A 14,713-nucleotide genomic window follows, 5' to 3' on the forward strand; every position below is an offset into this window, starting at 1 on the left:
TTAGCAGAGTTCCAAGGATGCCATTCTCTATCAAGAAAAAGACACGCGGCATCGTAGTGCTTAGCTCAGGGCCCTATTAATAGCAATCCTAATTATATGGCTGCAAATTTAATTCATAGCAATGATTAGTGTCAGAATCAAAGGCATCAGGCATCAATATTGATGGAACTGCATAAGCCCCATAAACAGAGAACAAGCATTCGGGCCCATCCCCCTAGCGGAGGTCTGCTGTTAACTATTGCATTAATGTCTCTTCCAATTTTGCCAGATCAAAATGACTCCATTTTTCAGTGTCCTCCTACCACCCCCCTGGAACCTTTGCCCTGCCAGTTCTGAATGGGTATGACTGGCACACAAAAGATCCCAGACAGCATCTTTGAAGAAGAGCCCGGGGGCTCCAAGGGATGCACGGGTGATGGGCCGAGGCCCCTACGCTTTGCACAGCAGCTCTTGGCCTTGTCAGCAACACTCCTTTGTCTTCCCTTCAGAAAGCTCCCGGCAAACAATGCTGCCTGGAGAAAGGGGAGTCAGCTGGGGGCTGTGTGTGGCACAAAGGGCTGCCACCCCATCCATTGTGGCAGGGGCTGAGATGGGTGGGGAGGGGGAGGAGGCGGCCTGAGGGGGTGACACCAGGCAGCGTGTGCCGAGGTGACAGCTGCCATGTCCCGGGTTCCCAGGGCACTTTCGCTTGAAAGGGTGCAAAGCATCAGCCCTTCCACTCTTCTCTTGTGGGCAGGTGGTGGGTTACAGATGGACCCATGGGACTGAGGAGAAGGCCAACCGAGTGCTCAAAGCCAGGGCTTAACAAAACAGGTCTGGACTAAGGGACAATGTGACTCTTCAAGTTACCTCACTTTGTTGAGCGTCAGTTTACCCATATGGAAAACAGGCCGAATGTTGATCCTTATCTTACAAGGGTATTAAGAGGGCTCACCTGAAAAAACATCTAGCTCAGTGTTTAGCACATAGTAAGTGCTTAATTGATAATACAACGTCCCTGCCTCCAAAGTGGCCCAAAGTGGCCCATCGAGAGGAGAATGACAGGTAAGACCTGAGATTCCCAATTCAGTGTTCTGATAGATCAGAACCTCTTAGCCCCAAGCACGCATTCTGTGGTCAACAGGCCTCTTTGCTGGCCAGGCTCTGCTAAGATCCCCAAAGCATGTGCAGAGCGGTCGGGGATACTGGTCACCCCAGAGCAAGGCTGTACGGTCAGGTCCTTGACAGAAGGCCTGAAAAGTTCAACTGGACTTTCAGCCCCGGGACAATGATCCCTTGGTTCTGTTTAGGGAATGCTTGTACGCCAGGGAAAGGCAGACGTGAATCTGACGTTTGTGCAGAGGGAATTTCCTTCCATAGGATATAAAGAAAAGGGATAAAAACTTGGAATTGAAACACCTGGATTTGAGTCTTGCCTCTGATGCTAAGAGCCTGAGTGATTTTGAGCGGATCGTGTCACATTTCTAGGTATCAGCTGTCATAGCTATAAATGTTCACAATAAATATCTCACCTGCCCAAAGCCTGTAGGCTGGGCCAGTTTTCTGAGGTCCTTTCTAGTTAGAAAATCAGGGCCAGATTCTTGCAGGAGGGAGTACACTTTCTCCCCGGGGCGGGGTGTGGGGGACGGGCCCAACTCCACGGTCCCTCCCCATCCTGGGCTGCGCTCTCACCCACCCTGAGCCGTGAAGGTGAGGCTCCCTGATTTGTTACTAAAGTCTGTTTGTGTCTTGCTCTTTCTGGGTTATGTGAGGACACCTAACCGGTGGCATCAGTTTTCGATTCAGAGAACCAGAACATGGTAGAGAAGTGGTGGCTGATTGGGACAACACAGAGGCACCAGCTCCTAAACTGCTGCCCCACCTTGGAGCCTAGAAACCTTTCTGGAGGCTGTGACCAGAGAGGGAAGGAATCCTAGGAAGCGCTCCAAAGGACAGAAACTCGGGTTGACCACCTTGCGTCTCCATGGAGTTCCCATTTCCCTGAACACATGACAGAAGGACATGTGGTAAGAGGCAAACAGAAGTTCAAGTAGCTGCGAGCTTTCAGCTCCATCATCTTGAATAGAAGGGACCTAGGTATCTGCTGGGCCCATCTCCACCTGAGATGTTTGTAGCTCTGGTCCCAATTCCCACATCTTCCTTTGCTTGATCCTATGAGCCTGAGCAAGTCCTTAACCTCTCTGAATTTCTGTATCACCATCTGCAACAGGGCAGAGAAATATCCCAACCCTTCCCACTCACCCAAAAAGTTTATGGGATTAATGAGCTGATAGAAACCAAGAGGCCCTGGGCCCTGGAGGAAAAGCACGGTAGGAGCAGGGACAGGCAGCAGTAAGACGTGCATGAGTCACATTGGCAGGGACAGCAGCAACGGCTGCCATCTATTAAGCGCCTACTATGCATCAGGCTCTGTATGAGGTACCTTACGTCGGCAATGTCTGGCATGCAGAACAATCCTGCGAGGCAGCATTAGTGGACCCGTTGAGGAACCCAAGGGCCCCCGTCCCGCCCCAAGCTCCACAGCTGATCCGAGGCAGAGCGTGCAGCACTAGGACATTGTGGCCAGCTTGGAGCATGCACAGGATGGGGAATGGCTCTGTTCTAGTTAATTCTGCAAAGCTGCAAGAGCCACCGGCCACTTCCCCCAGCCCCGCCCTGGGGAGGGGTCAGTTCATATTGTTTGGTGGAACTCGGAAAGCTCTCTCTGGTGACTAATGTAGCTGGATGCCAATGTCCAGCAGGATTAGATTAGTTCGGCTCAGCTGGTCTAGTCTTCTAAAGTATTTTTTCCCATGACTCAGGGCTGGAGGGGGTGGGGGGGTGGGGGGAGGAAGGGGGCAGGATTCTCTTCCTCCATCTGACCTTGCAAACATGTCACTAAAAAAGGAGGCTGATCAGACCGCTCCACTCCCCCCACCCCCCAGGGAGCCAGAGAAGAAGTGGGATTTGGGGAAAGCCTCAAAGATGTTAGTAATAATAATGCAAAGCACTTTTGTGCCAAGCACTATAGTAAGTGATTTCCATACACGATTTCACTCAGCCCTTCCAGCAGCAACTATGCGAAGTGTTTATTACTACCCCACTCCACAGAAGGGAAAAAAATCGAGGCTCCCAGGTTAAGTAACATTAGTAGTGATATTTAAGAGCAAATATGCTCAAATGTGGCATCATGCGCTCAGAAATTATTTCATCATGCTCTGTTTTCTCTACTAGCACTTATTCTCTTCCAAACACACACTATATTTTTCCTGACTTTCTTTTTCTTTCTTTCTTTTATTCATTGTTTTGTTTGTTTGTTTGTTTTTGGTCTTTTGACAGTAAGATCTAATCTTCCTGAGGGCAGGTATTTTTGACAGCTTTGTTCATAGCCGTATACTCAGAAAATGGCACATGGTAGGTACTCAATCATTTTTAGTTCAATAATGAATCATCTCATTTAATCCTCAGCAGAGGACAGCCCGGGTGGCTCAGCGTTTTAGCGCCGCCTTCGGCCCAAGGCGTGATCCTGGAGACCTGGGATCAAGTCCCACGTCCGGCTCCCTGCATGGAGCCTGCTTCTCCCTCTGCCTGTGTCTCTGCCTCTCTGTCTCTCTCTCTCCTCTCTGCGTCTCTCATGAATAAATAAATAAAATCTTAAAAAAAAACAAAAAACTCTCAGACTCTCACGAGGCCAGGACTGTCATCGCTCACATTTTACAGACGAAGAAACGGATGTGGGGGTCAGGATTATATCCCGTAAGCTCATATACTCTTCCTTATGCAAATCAGTTTCTACCTGAAGGCAGAGGACCAGACTTTGGAAGGTGGCCTTTGAAAGTCCCTTCCAAACCTGACATACATGTCCACATCCTGTATCCACGGGCAGGCAAGGCTCAACGGCCTGCAAGGATGTGCTTTGTATTTTCCTAAAGATGAGAGCTCCGTAAATATTAGCATCTTGGTCCCTGAAAAATTCTACATGGCCTATGTGGGTCACCTGGATTCTGTGAGCTAGAAGCATTACCCCTCCTCCAGCCCGTCCCTGAAACACAGTTCCCTGTGTTTCACCTGTCCTGAGATAAAGCCTCGGGCCCCAGGGGTTCACTCTTGGATGGCAAAGCAGCCTGCTCAACACACAGCCTGATGCCTCCTACAGGGACTGTCCAAGACTGAAGCTTATATGGAGCTGCACAAAAGGCACAAAAAATAAGTGAATCTTTAGTTTCTCCCCTTTCAGAATGGCTCTGGGAGATCAGGGCCTCCTCCCCAGTTGGTGGGGGGGGGGGCGTGGGGAGGAGGCATGAACAGCTGGGGCCTGGATAGAAACCCACACCCCCTCTCTACACCTGTCGTGGTCAAGCAGAGGGATGTGGTGGCCAGGGGTGGGAGTGGGGGGGGGGGGTTCCTGTAAAAATATGCCTCCTTCCGGGTGCCAACCAAGTGCTGCGGTTCCCAGCTTTCAGAAGACCAGTTCTTGGGACCCAAGAGGCCTATAAAACAACAAAACAAACAGCGCGTTTGGCGGCAGGAGCCTGGGCAGGGAGCCAAACTCATTACCGGGGATGTGATGGTGAGCTTGGAGCCACCACCCCAGCCCTGCTCTGCAGGCTCTGGGGAAGGGGGAGAGGGTGCTTGTTCCCCACGACCCCAGCCCCCAGCGCTGCTGAGATGCCCGAGGGGTTGGGGCTTCGGGTCAGCCGTCACAGGTGCCAGGAGAGCCACCAGGTCACCTAGAAATGGACCCTGGTTGTTTACTCAATCCAGGGTTCACACTGAGAAATGAGTGAATCATTTCCACTGAGAGGAATGAGTGGCTATTGTTTGGTGGCGTTGGCACAGACAGACAAGCATGTTTCTCAGCTTTTCATCCAATTTGGCCTTCTGTCCGCCAAGACAACTCCACCCCATGAGGAAGTCAAGTAACAGGTTAGGAACTTCTGTGCGTTGGGGGAGGAAAGTATAAATGCCAATGTCAATACTGCCAATGGGGAGGGGCACGTAATCTTAGGTAGGATACTTCATATCTCTGTGGCTCAGTGTTCCAGATCTGTAAAATGGGGCGGAGAAGCAGGGGGCAATCACCCTATCTACTAGAAGTAGTCTCCGCCGATGAAGAGGGCTGGGCCGTAGAAAAGTGTCTTGTAAGTAATCGATGTTATCAAAAAACTGAGCAATAACCCTGGGGCTTAGGAGAGTTATTACTTGGGTGTTCTTGATGGATTTTTTCCAGCACCTAAGCTGCTACTGCAAAGAGCTCCAGTTTTCCCGGCTTTGCTTAGTAAACCGTTTGTGAAATTAGAAAAAGGAGAATGGGCTTGGGATGGTGGGGCTTCCTGTGGGCTGAGGATGGGAGACCTTGGGTTGGTTGGTATGTCCCTTAGGGAAAGACAGAATTTTCCTCAAGAATTTCACAGGCATTTCCGTGGCCATGCTGGTTAGCTAATGGGAAGGGACACGGTGCCAAAAGAGGCCAGGGCTCTCCCCAGAACTGGAAAAGGGCTACGTCTCTGCGGATTTCTAAAACTGCCCAAGAGTCCTATAAACAGAGGGCTGGCAGGGTGGGGGCAGGGTGGGGGCTACCTGGGTCCTTGCACCTGCTCCCTGCTGTCAGCAAGCTTGCATCTGATCCAAGGGAGGCAGATGGCTGGCCATGCTATTCTGGGGATCTCCAGGCAACAGGGTAAACACTGTCCCCTCCTTCCACCCTGGCCGCTGCATCTGAGAGTACCGCCCACCCTCTTCTAAACGTCCACAAACTCTTTTCCTGTTACCCACCAAGCTGTCCCGTTTTCTTGACTCCTCATCCCATCGTCACCCCTGATGTATCCACCACAGCGTAACTTCCTTCCCTTGCAAACCAGCCACGTCAACAGCAGTCACTCTTGGCGTCCGGTTCTCTTCCAATCAGTGCAAATAGGTGTCTGGCCTGAAGGCGGCACCCAATACATTGGAGAAAAATTTAACGAGCCCCTAATAATGGGTGAGAGATGTTGGATCTGGCTGTGGGGAAGGGGGATCTGAATATGAAAAAGGTGGTCCCTGTCCTTCAGAATCTGTGAACTTCAAGCGGACACGAGTAGCTGCTCCCACGTCGGATGCCATCAGAGCAAAATGACATGCGGTGAGGGGTCTGAGGAGGGTGCTACTCACAGTGCTTGGAGGATGGGGGAAGGGACACGTCACCAGCCCCTGAGCAGCAGGTGGGGTTTCCGGGGGGGCTAGAGAACTCGTTGGCTAGAGTCAACAACTCGTACTGCTGGGTGAGGCCCCAGGGCCGAGGGGTCTGGGGAGGCCCATGGGGACACAAAGCTGAGGCTGAAGCAGAAGCTTCAGCAGCCGTAAAGGGAGAGAAGGAACCAGAAAGACTCTGCCTTGAACCCGGAGACAATCCTCCATCCCGTGTCCTGGCAGCTTCAGCCCACCTCCCTCCCTCCCTCCTGTGCCCCAGGACCTGTGCTCGAATTGCCTCTTAGGCTCCTCCCGGGGTCCTCCCCTGGAGCTGGGAAGTCTTACTCAGTGAGTTTGTGGCATCCCTGCTCCGTGACTATCCAGTCTCTGCTTCGATATTTCCACTGACTGGGAGCGCATTCCCTCGAGTCAGTTCTTTCCATGTTGGGATAGTTTGGCTACCAGAAACTTCCTCCGTATAGTAAGTGGAAAATGTGCTTTACTGTAAAGCCTGCTCCCTGGTTCTTTTCTGCCCTCTGGAGCCACAGCAAGTAAGTCTAGTTCAGCTTCCACAGCTTGATGGCTAAGCGTGCAAACTGTGAAACTAGATGATAAGGGTTCAAATCTTGGCTCTGCCATTGATTAGCTCTGTGGCCTCAGAGGAATGCCTTTGCCTTCTGTGGCCTCTATTCCTTCACCTGTAAGGTGGGGGTGATAACAGCACCTACCTCATGGAGTTATGTCAAGATTAAATGCATTACTAGATATCGAGCTCATGAGCATAGTAAGCGCTTGGTAAATTATATTACGTGAAGAAAGCTGTTTTGTTTCCTCCTATACTCTTCTTTCCCTGAGTTGTTATCCTTTCAAAAACATTCTTCACATAGCATAGCTCCACCATCTCACGACCTGGAAATTATTCTATCAGTGCAGTAAAGACTAATTCAGTTTAGGAAAGCGGTATCACACGGTTGGCTCCTGTTGACCCTGTGGTCAGCAAAATCCCAAGACCCTTTTTGCTTAGTCCTCCCAGGGCTGGTGAGAGGTGCTCACCTTGACTTTCCCCTCACCCATCCTCCAAACCCCTCTGTGCACTCTAGACCTTTCCAGGTGCATGCTTTGTGCCCCCTCCGTGTGGCACCCAAGGCCTAGAATGCCCTTCTCTCTTTCTCCCACTAGTCAATTCATTATAAGAGCACCCACCCTTTCCCAGGCACCTGCTAGGACCTCACCGATTTTACTTCTCCTATGACAAGAGTGGTCAATTGTGGTCAGATCAGTTGAGTGAGTCATGGGGAAGCTTCTAGAACAGTGATGGCATACAAGAGTGCTCAGTGGGAGTTTCTCTGTCCCAAATCTTGGCACCCTTGCTCCTCAATAAAGCCTCCAAGGTTGATCACACCACAGGGCTGGTTTCTCTGCAATTGTTCCATTCCTGTGGTGAGCCGCGGCCTGTCTCCTGGCCACCTGTCATGCACTGACCCTGAGCCTATGCAGGTATTGCACACCTTGGCTTTCAGGTCTCATCCTCATTGTGCCTCTTCCTTCCACACACTCGTGGCTCAGAAGGCAGTGGCCTCGTCTGTGATGCTCCCCCAGAGTCTAGCAGAAACAGAGTCTGTCACAGTACAGAAGAGCACCTCATGGTCATGCCATGGTCTCCTGCTTCCTCTACACTTCCCTGCACAGGGACATCCTGTTCTGATGACTGCAGTGGATGGGGACTGGACAGTCTGACAGATGCCTGGTCAGGCAGGGAAGAAGTGAGCAGTTCTGACGCACCCTGCTTCCCTCTCCTCTCCAAACTCTTAGCTGTTTTTTTTTTTTTTTTTTCTTCTTCTTCTTCTTTATTTTCCTTCCTGTGTTGAAAGAGCTATGGGGCCTGGACCATGGTAGAGTTTCCTGGGGACATTCCAGAAATTCCTCATGGGCTGTTGCTCTGGAGAGGGTGGGGGCAAGCGGGTGGGTAAATGGGAGGCCAGTGGGAGCCAGGGTGGAAGTATCAGGTGCCTCAAAAGAGTGTGGGTGGAAAGGAAGGGCGGGCTGTGCAGAAGAAGGAGGGATACCATGAGCTCATAGAAACAGCTGAAGAAAGGCCAAGTGAAGACTGAGAAGGAGCGGCCACCTTGCAGGTTGGAACAAGTCATGGGCGGCCACACCCCTAGCCTTGCCCTTGAACCCGCTAACATGCCTCTTAGCGACTTGTCCACCAGGATTCCAACAAGGCCAAGAGAACTTGGCTCACTTGGGTGTGTGGCTTGGAAAGATGCCTCAAGCAGCCCCCTGTGTGTGCTGCACAAGATGTCTAGAGCTATGAGAAGGTCAGCACCAGGGTTCCTTTGCATCTGGCTGGATCATTCTTCCTTTACTCAGGCCTCCTCCACCCTTTCGGCAACTGTTCATTCCTTAGCGCAGACCCAGGGCTGACGAGAATGGACGCACTAGTCCCTGGCTGAACTCCTTAGCAAGCCTAGACCTGAAGATTGTTCTCAGCCTCTATCCCCTGTGCTCCGTGACTGCCTCTTTAAATAAAAAAAAGGGTGCCAAATTGAGTGTCAGGGCAAGAAACAACTTGTCCCAGTCTCTATGCCTGGACAAGTCACTGGTTTTCTCTGGGTCTCAGTTTCCCTGCCGAGCAATGAGCGTCTTGGGCCAGACGATCTCTAGAATTTCTTAGAGTGGTTCTAGTTTTCAAAAGCAGTTTTGGGACCTATCCCATCTGTGAACACTTGGTGAAAGAATGAGGCAGAAAGAGGTACATAAATATGAACAGAGCATGACCCCTGTCCTGTCTTTACTAGAACTTTCAAGAGAATACAGGAGACAGTCACACAAATGATCCAGAATAGTGGATGAAGGCGCCAGAAGAAAAGGGGAAGGTGCTGAGCACCAGCCTGGCGGTCGGTACAGCTGGGCCCTCGAAAGCCTCTGTGCATTATAGAAAAAGGTGGTCTCTGTGGGCAGATGACTACTAAGTTTATGGATGTTTCTACCCTAGAGTGCATGGCCTGACAGAGAGAGCTCAGGCTGGACTTCAAACCCGAAGGCTCCTTGGCCCAATGCTCCTATGCAAGGCCCTATCTACCTGACTACACAGAGAGCTAACCCTGCAGGGAAGCAGCCAGCCTCAGGGGTCCACGCTCAACACCAGCCCAGTGGAACATGCCACTTTTAAATCTTGGTAGGATCTCTTAAGGCAACTCCTTCCACCACCACCTCCCTCCCCGTCCTGGGGAAGCACACGTAGGAACCACACCCATACTCTCTTCTGTGGGCCTCAAGGCCAAGCGAAGGTCCACAGTCCCAGGTAGAGTAGGGGCGCAGGACAGGAGCAAGTAGCAACCTCCTCGCAGAGCGAGAAAAGGCTTAAAGGGCCTCAGCATCATGAGAACCAGAAGCGGTCTGGACAGTTCAGCAGCCCCACACAAACCTAGACCAGTTTTTCTCACCTCCTCTGGCAGCGACTCAGAACAAGCAGAACATGCAAATGCTCCCTCAGGCTCCCTTCCTGTCACCCTCCTTCCACATTCCCTAAAGACACCTCTCCCCCAGTCCTAAATGGATTTGGGGGAAGGAGCTGCAGAGGTGATGTCAACATCAAGGGGCCAGATGCGGCAAGGTCTGGCATGTGCCTTAATCCACAGGTGGCAGGACTGGGGAAAGGTAGCAGAAGGGTAAGCCTGGGAAAAAGGGATTAGCTGGGACCGGAAAGAATGTGGCTGCTGTAATCCCACGTAATGAACCAGACGGCGCTCGTCTCTGCCCCCCAGCACTAGACAAGCAGGTACAAGCGGCTGGCTTCAGCCCGGCGCGCCGAGGCCTTCCGTGCTGCCAGCCCCAGCCAGCCAGTGCCCTCCAGCTGGCAAAGGTGCCCGGGGCAGGCAAGATAAGATATCTACTTCCTCCTGGCAGCCCAGGCAGGTCTTGAGCGGGGAATGGAAGGGCGAGAAAGAGTCTGTGATTGCAGGAGGCGGAAAGGCAGGGGCGCGGTTTCTCACCCAGGCACCATATGCCGCCAGAGCAGCACGACCATTTGCCTGGATTCTTAGAACCGGGCCCCGTCACCTGCTGCCACCAGCTGCTTCGGATGCAACAAAGACTTCTGACCAGTACAATCAACTCTATGCACCGTGGCGAAGGATTTGCGACGAGGGTGACTCATAACACGGTTGGTCAAAGCATCGGTTCTACTTGATTTGGAGATAAAGGCTGATTCCTTTCTCCCCCACCCTCAGGGTAAGATACCTTCCTAATTCTGTGAAGTTTGGCCGATACTGAAACATGCTTGCATTCCTAGACACTCTCCGACTAATGACCGGAGGAAGCAGCTAGAAGATAAGCTACAACATTAACCCCTACCTCCTACTCGCCCATTCAACTCCCTTCAAGATAAGGAAGAGTTGCCTGTCTTAAATCTCCACCAACAGCTGAACAGCACTGGGGCGTCTGGGCTCATGGACTCTTACCTTTTTCAGCTTGCCGCTCTTGGTCCCCACAAAAACCACGCTGTAACCATTGTAAACGTAGGAGGCCACTGAGGTCATGCGGTCCCGGCTGGTGGTGTACAGGGTCAGGCCCTCCACTGGAGTGGAGCCTCCAAGCGGCTGGTTGATGTCCAGCCCGCAGAAGTTGTCATCGATGGGGACCGGCTGGAGGGAAAGGAGGGCATGAGGGTAAATCACCGCGGAAGTGTGGCCGAGTCTCTTCACCCTAGCCCATACCCAACCACCAGCCCAAGGCTTCCAGGCCTTGGCACAGACATGGGGTTCGGGACCCTAACACATGACTCAAACAAAAATATCTCACGAGCTGACTCACAGATCCCACACCCAGCTCCTGTGAAACCAGCTAGAGGGGTCTGCAGCCTTCCTCACACTAACCCGCAGCCACGCATCCACTCTTCTGCCAAGAGATCTGAGCTAATTTGCAAAGCTGAGGGCTTGAACTCATCTTCTGATCATTTTAATGTCCCTTCGGACCATAGCATTCTGTAGATGCTTCTATTTAGATAGCGGAGATTCCGTCCGGAGGCAACACCACAGGATTTCTATCAGCTGGAGAGGGTTTCTGGTTCGTGTCTTGCGCTGCAATGTCTCCCTTTGGGCCTAAGGAATTGTAAACCACTCAATTATTCACCAGATCCTGTACTGGCAATAGATTGAAAAGGATCATCGTAATATGGGGCAGGCCCTCACACGTTGGAAAAGTTACTTACTCTGCATAAACCTCAGTTTCTTCATTTGTCATACTACCTGACCATTTTTCTGAGAAAATTATTGAGGAGCAAATGGAATAATCCATTCCTCAGAGTTTTGTTAAGATGTACAGCAATTGCCACTGCTGGTCTCCCACAATGTTCGTGGAAATATAAATAAAAGAGAGTGCTGGAGGTGATATCCTTCCCATTACCAGGCTTTTGAAGGGACTGGTGCTGTGCCTAGAGAAAGAGTATCTTTCAGAAGACGCTGGGGCGCCTCTGAAACAAGAATTACCCTGAGCAAATGGAAAAGTAGCTTACCCAAAAGTACGAAGACCTGAATTCTGGCCTCCGCTCTAGTACTAAGTGGCTGTGCAAACTTGGAAGAGTAATATCCTCTTTCGGGGCTGTTAAAAGGGATAGTAAATGGATTGTTTCTGAGTTCTCACTCACTCAAAAGAAGAAAAAGGAAGAAGACTGTATGCTTCCTGAGGACAGGGGCTACTGAAAGGCTTAGCCTGCCTACACGATGCCTGACCTGGGGCTGGGCCATGGTGGCTCCTCTGATGAAGCTCCGCTTGACTCTACCGCCAAGAATCCTGTGGGCAGAGGCTACAGGCTCTGGGCAAGCAAGAACCCAGAGTCCCGTGGCAGCTGTTCCTTCTGGGGCTGACAAGGCATCTCAGAGGAGGAAGGAAATGACTATCGTGGGAATCATAGAAAGCGTTAGGGAGAAACATGCAGACCGTTCCCTTCAGCTTCCTCCTCTCACCCTTACCAGGGAAGAACGGGCTGGTGCATCACTCACTGACAGCCGATTTCCTTGGAATAATTGGCTTATGAGCTAGGGCATGTGATGGCTGAACCAGGGACTTCCCATCTGTTCCCTTCTCAGATCCAAAGGGAATAGACTCCTACCTTGTGATTCCTTGGTGTCTTGCAGAGAGCTGCTGCCCCTGATACTGGTAGGGAAGGTGGAGCTGCCCTTGTCTGTGTGTGAGTGTATGCAGTGCTGGTGTGGGGGGTGTGTGTATGTGGGTGAGCGTGTGCATGTATTCTTTGTAAAGGGACTGACATTCAAGTTAAGGATGCCCTTGAACAACTAGATATCAGGAAGACCCACACAGCAGAAGGGATAAGCTCCTCAAGAAGGGAGTAAAGCTAAAGCAGTGGCATACTGGACAGCTCATGAGGGATGACTGCGTATGTGTCTGCATTTGGTGGCATCACAGTGGTGGCTTGAAGTTGGCCAGGGTTGGAGTATTGACACCACGGAAATTAGCAGGTGCTTCTAATCAAGTGTCCCCACCCCATCTTCACTCCCTAAATAGAACCAGCTATTTGATATTTACTAGCACATCACTAGATCAAATGATGGAAATTTCTAGCTCCTTAGAGAGGCAGATCAGAGCTACCCGCCTTTTTATGTAACCACTTTTTTTTTTTAAAGATTTTATTTATTTATTTATGAGAGACACACAGAGAGGCAGAGACACAGGCAGAGGGAGAAGCAGGCTCCATGCAGGGAGCCCGATGTGGGACTCGATCCCGGGTCTCCAGGATCAGGCCCTGGGCCGAAGGTGGCGCTAAACCACTGGGCCACCCAGGCTGCCCCTATAACCACTTTTTATGTTTTCTACTTTTCTTTTTCATCCCTACACCATAGGCAGCAGGGACCCTGGTATGACTCAAGAAATCTAAATTGTAGTCCTGTTGCTACCACTATCCAGCCATGTGACCTTGGTATGTCATGGACTCTGAGTCTCGGTTTTCTTATCTGTAAAGGGAAAGGAATGGATCGGGTGATGGTCAAGCTTTCTTTAGCTCTGAAAGTCCTCGATTCAAGGCTTTAGCTCCTTTCCCATTTTCTCCAGGGGCTGATAAGGCTGCAGAGTCTGGGCATAGGCATATCCAAGCCAATTTCTGAGAAATGAGGACAGAAGCAAAAAAACAAAAAACAAAAAATACCAAAAAAACCCAACTTCCCAGTGGTTGTGGATTTCTCTACATCCCTCCTGATTCTAGAATCTCCAGAGCTGTAAGATAATTTTTTGTTTGTTTTTTGGTTTTGTTTTGTTTTTTAGCCTAAGCCCCTGGAGTTGGCTGGTGTTTCTTTCTCTCTCCTCTAAATTGTCGAGTGTTTCCAAACATCTGATGCCCCTTTATTTTTGCTCAGATGGTGAGAGCTTCAAGTATGGCTTTCCTTAACTGCAGCATGGCTAAACAGAAAGAGCTTGGACTCAGAAGTCATATGGGCTGAGCTGAACTCATATCCCTTCTTTGTCATTAGAGTAAATTAAGCAATTTACTCAGTCTTTGTCTTTGTTTTTCCATCTGCCAAATGGGGATGATCTGCTTTGCTTCATAAGGTTATACTGAGCATCGAATAAGATAGCACTTAAATTGCCCAGCTCGGTCTTCAGTACACAGTTTCCATTCAATGAGTGATAGTCCTCTTCCTCATCCCTTTTCTGGGCACAGAACTCAAGTCTTTCATCTGAGAGCTTCATGCTAGTTCAGATATTATGTTAAAATGAAGCCCCTGGGACCAGTTTCGCTCACCAACCCTTAACCCTCTCCAAGGCCACCAAATCATTCTGGATCCCCAGGTCTGAGACTCCTTGGATTATAAGGATTTTAAGCAGCTCCTCCTAGTCCAGCTTCCCTGCCTGCCCTGCTGTAAAGGTTGTACCAGAGGAGTGTGATTCTCAGGGGTGGGGCAGGAGGGCCGAGGAAGGGCTGTTCTCCGAGGTCCTGGTCCCACCTACTATCACCTCTTTCCCAGTGCCTTTGCTGCTCTTTGGTCACTAGCCCGGGCTTGTCTCTCTGCAAGCCACTGGAGCCAGAGAAGGGTGTCGGCTTCCTCTTCCCTCTGGCTCAGAAGCAGGCAGGAATCAGCAGTTTCCTCCTGACAAGGCCCTCTCTGGGTGATGGGAACCGGGCTTAACCCTTGCATTTCCTCTCTACCTCTCCAGATTGGCTGGGGACCATAAATTATAGAATCTCAGTGCTGTAAGGAACTTAGGAGAGGATCTAGTTCAGCCTCCTCATTTAATAAAAGTGAAATATGGGATCCCTGGGTGGTGCAGCGGTTTGGCGCCTGCCTTTGGCCCAGGGCGCGATCCTGGAGACCCGGGATCGAATCCCACGTCGGGCTCCCGGTGCATGGAGCCTGCTTCTCCCTCTGCCTGTGTCTCTGCCCCTCTCTCTCTCTCTCTGTGACTATCATAAATAAATAAAAATTTAAAAAAAATAAATAAATAAAAATAAATAAATAAAAGTGAAATAACAGAGGCGCCTGGGTGGTGCAGTCAGTTAAGCACCTGACTCTTGGTTTTGGCTCAGGTTGCGTTCTCAGGGCCCTGACCT

At 50.7% G+C, this 14,713-nt stretch overlaps 1 protein-coding gene across 5 annotated transcripts in view; it reads right to left on the reverse strand.

Moving 5' to 3' along the window:
• Positions 1-14,713, reverse strand: part of PLXNA2 (plexin A2) — a 206,089-nt gene that overhangs the window by 162,179 nt on the left and 29,197 nt on the right. For all 5 annotated transcript variants that reach the window (XM_025429788.3, XM_049112062.1, XM_049112064.1 and 2 more), the window contains exon 3: positions 10,614-10,796. In XM_025429788.3, the coding sequence (XP_025285573.1) occupies positions 10,614-10,796 (183 nt within the window). The remainder of the gene's footprint in view (positions 1-10,613; positions 10,797-14,713) is intronic.

Source organism: Canis lupus, chromosome 7 (assembly GCF_003254725.2).
Source record: "Canis lupus dingo isolate Sandy chromosome 7, ASM325472v2, whole genome shotgun sequence".
Classification (NCBI taxonomy): Eukaryota; Metazoa; Chordata; class Mammalia; order Carnivora; family Canidae; genus Canis; species Canis lupus.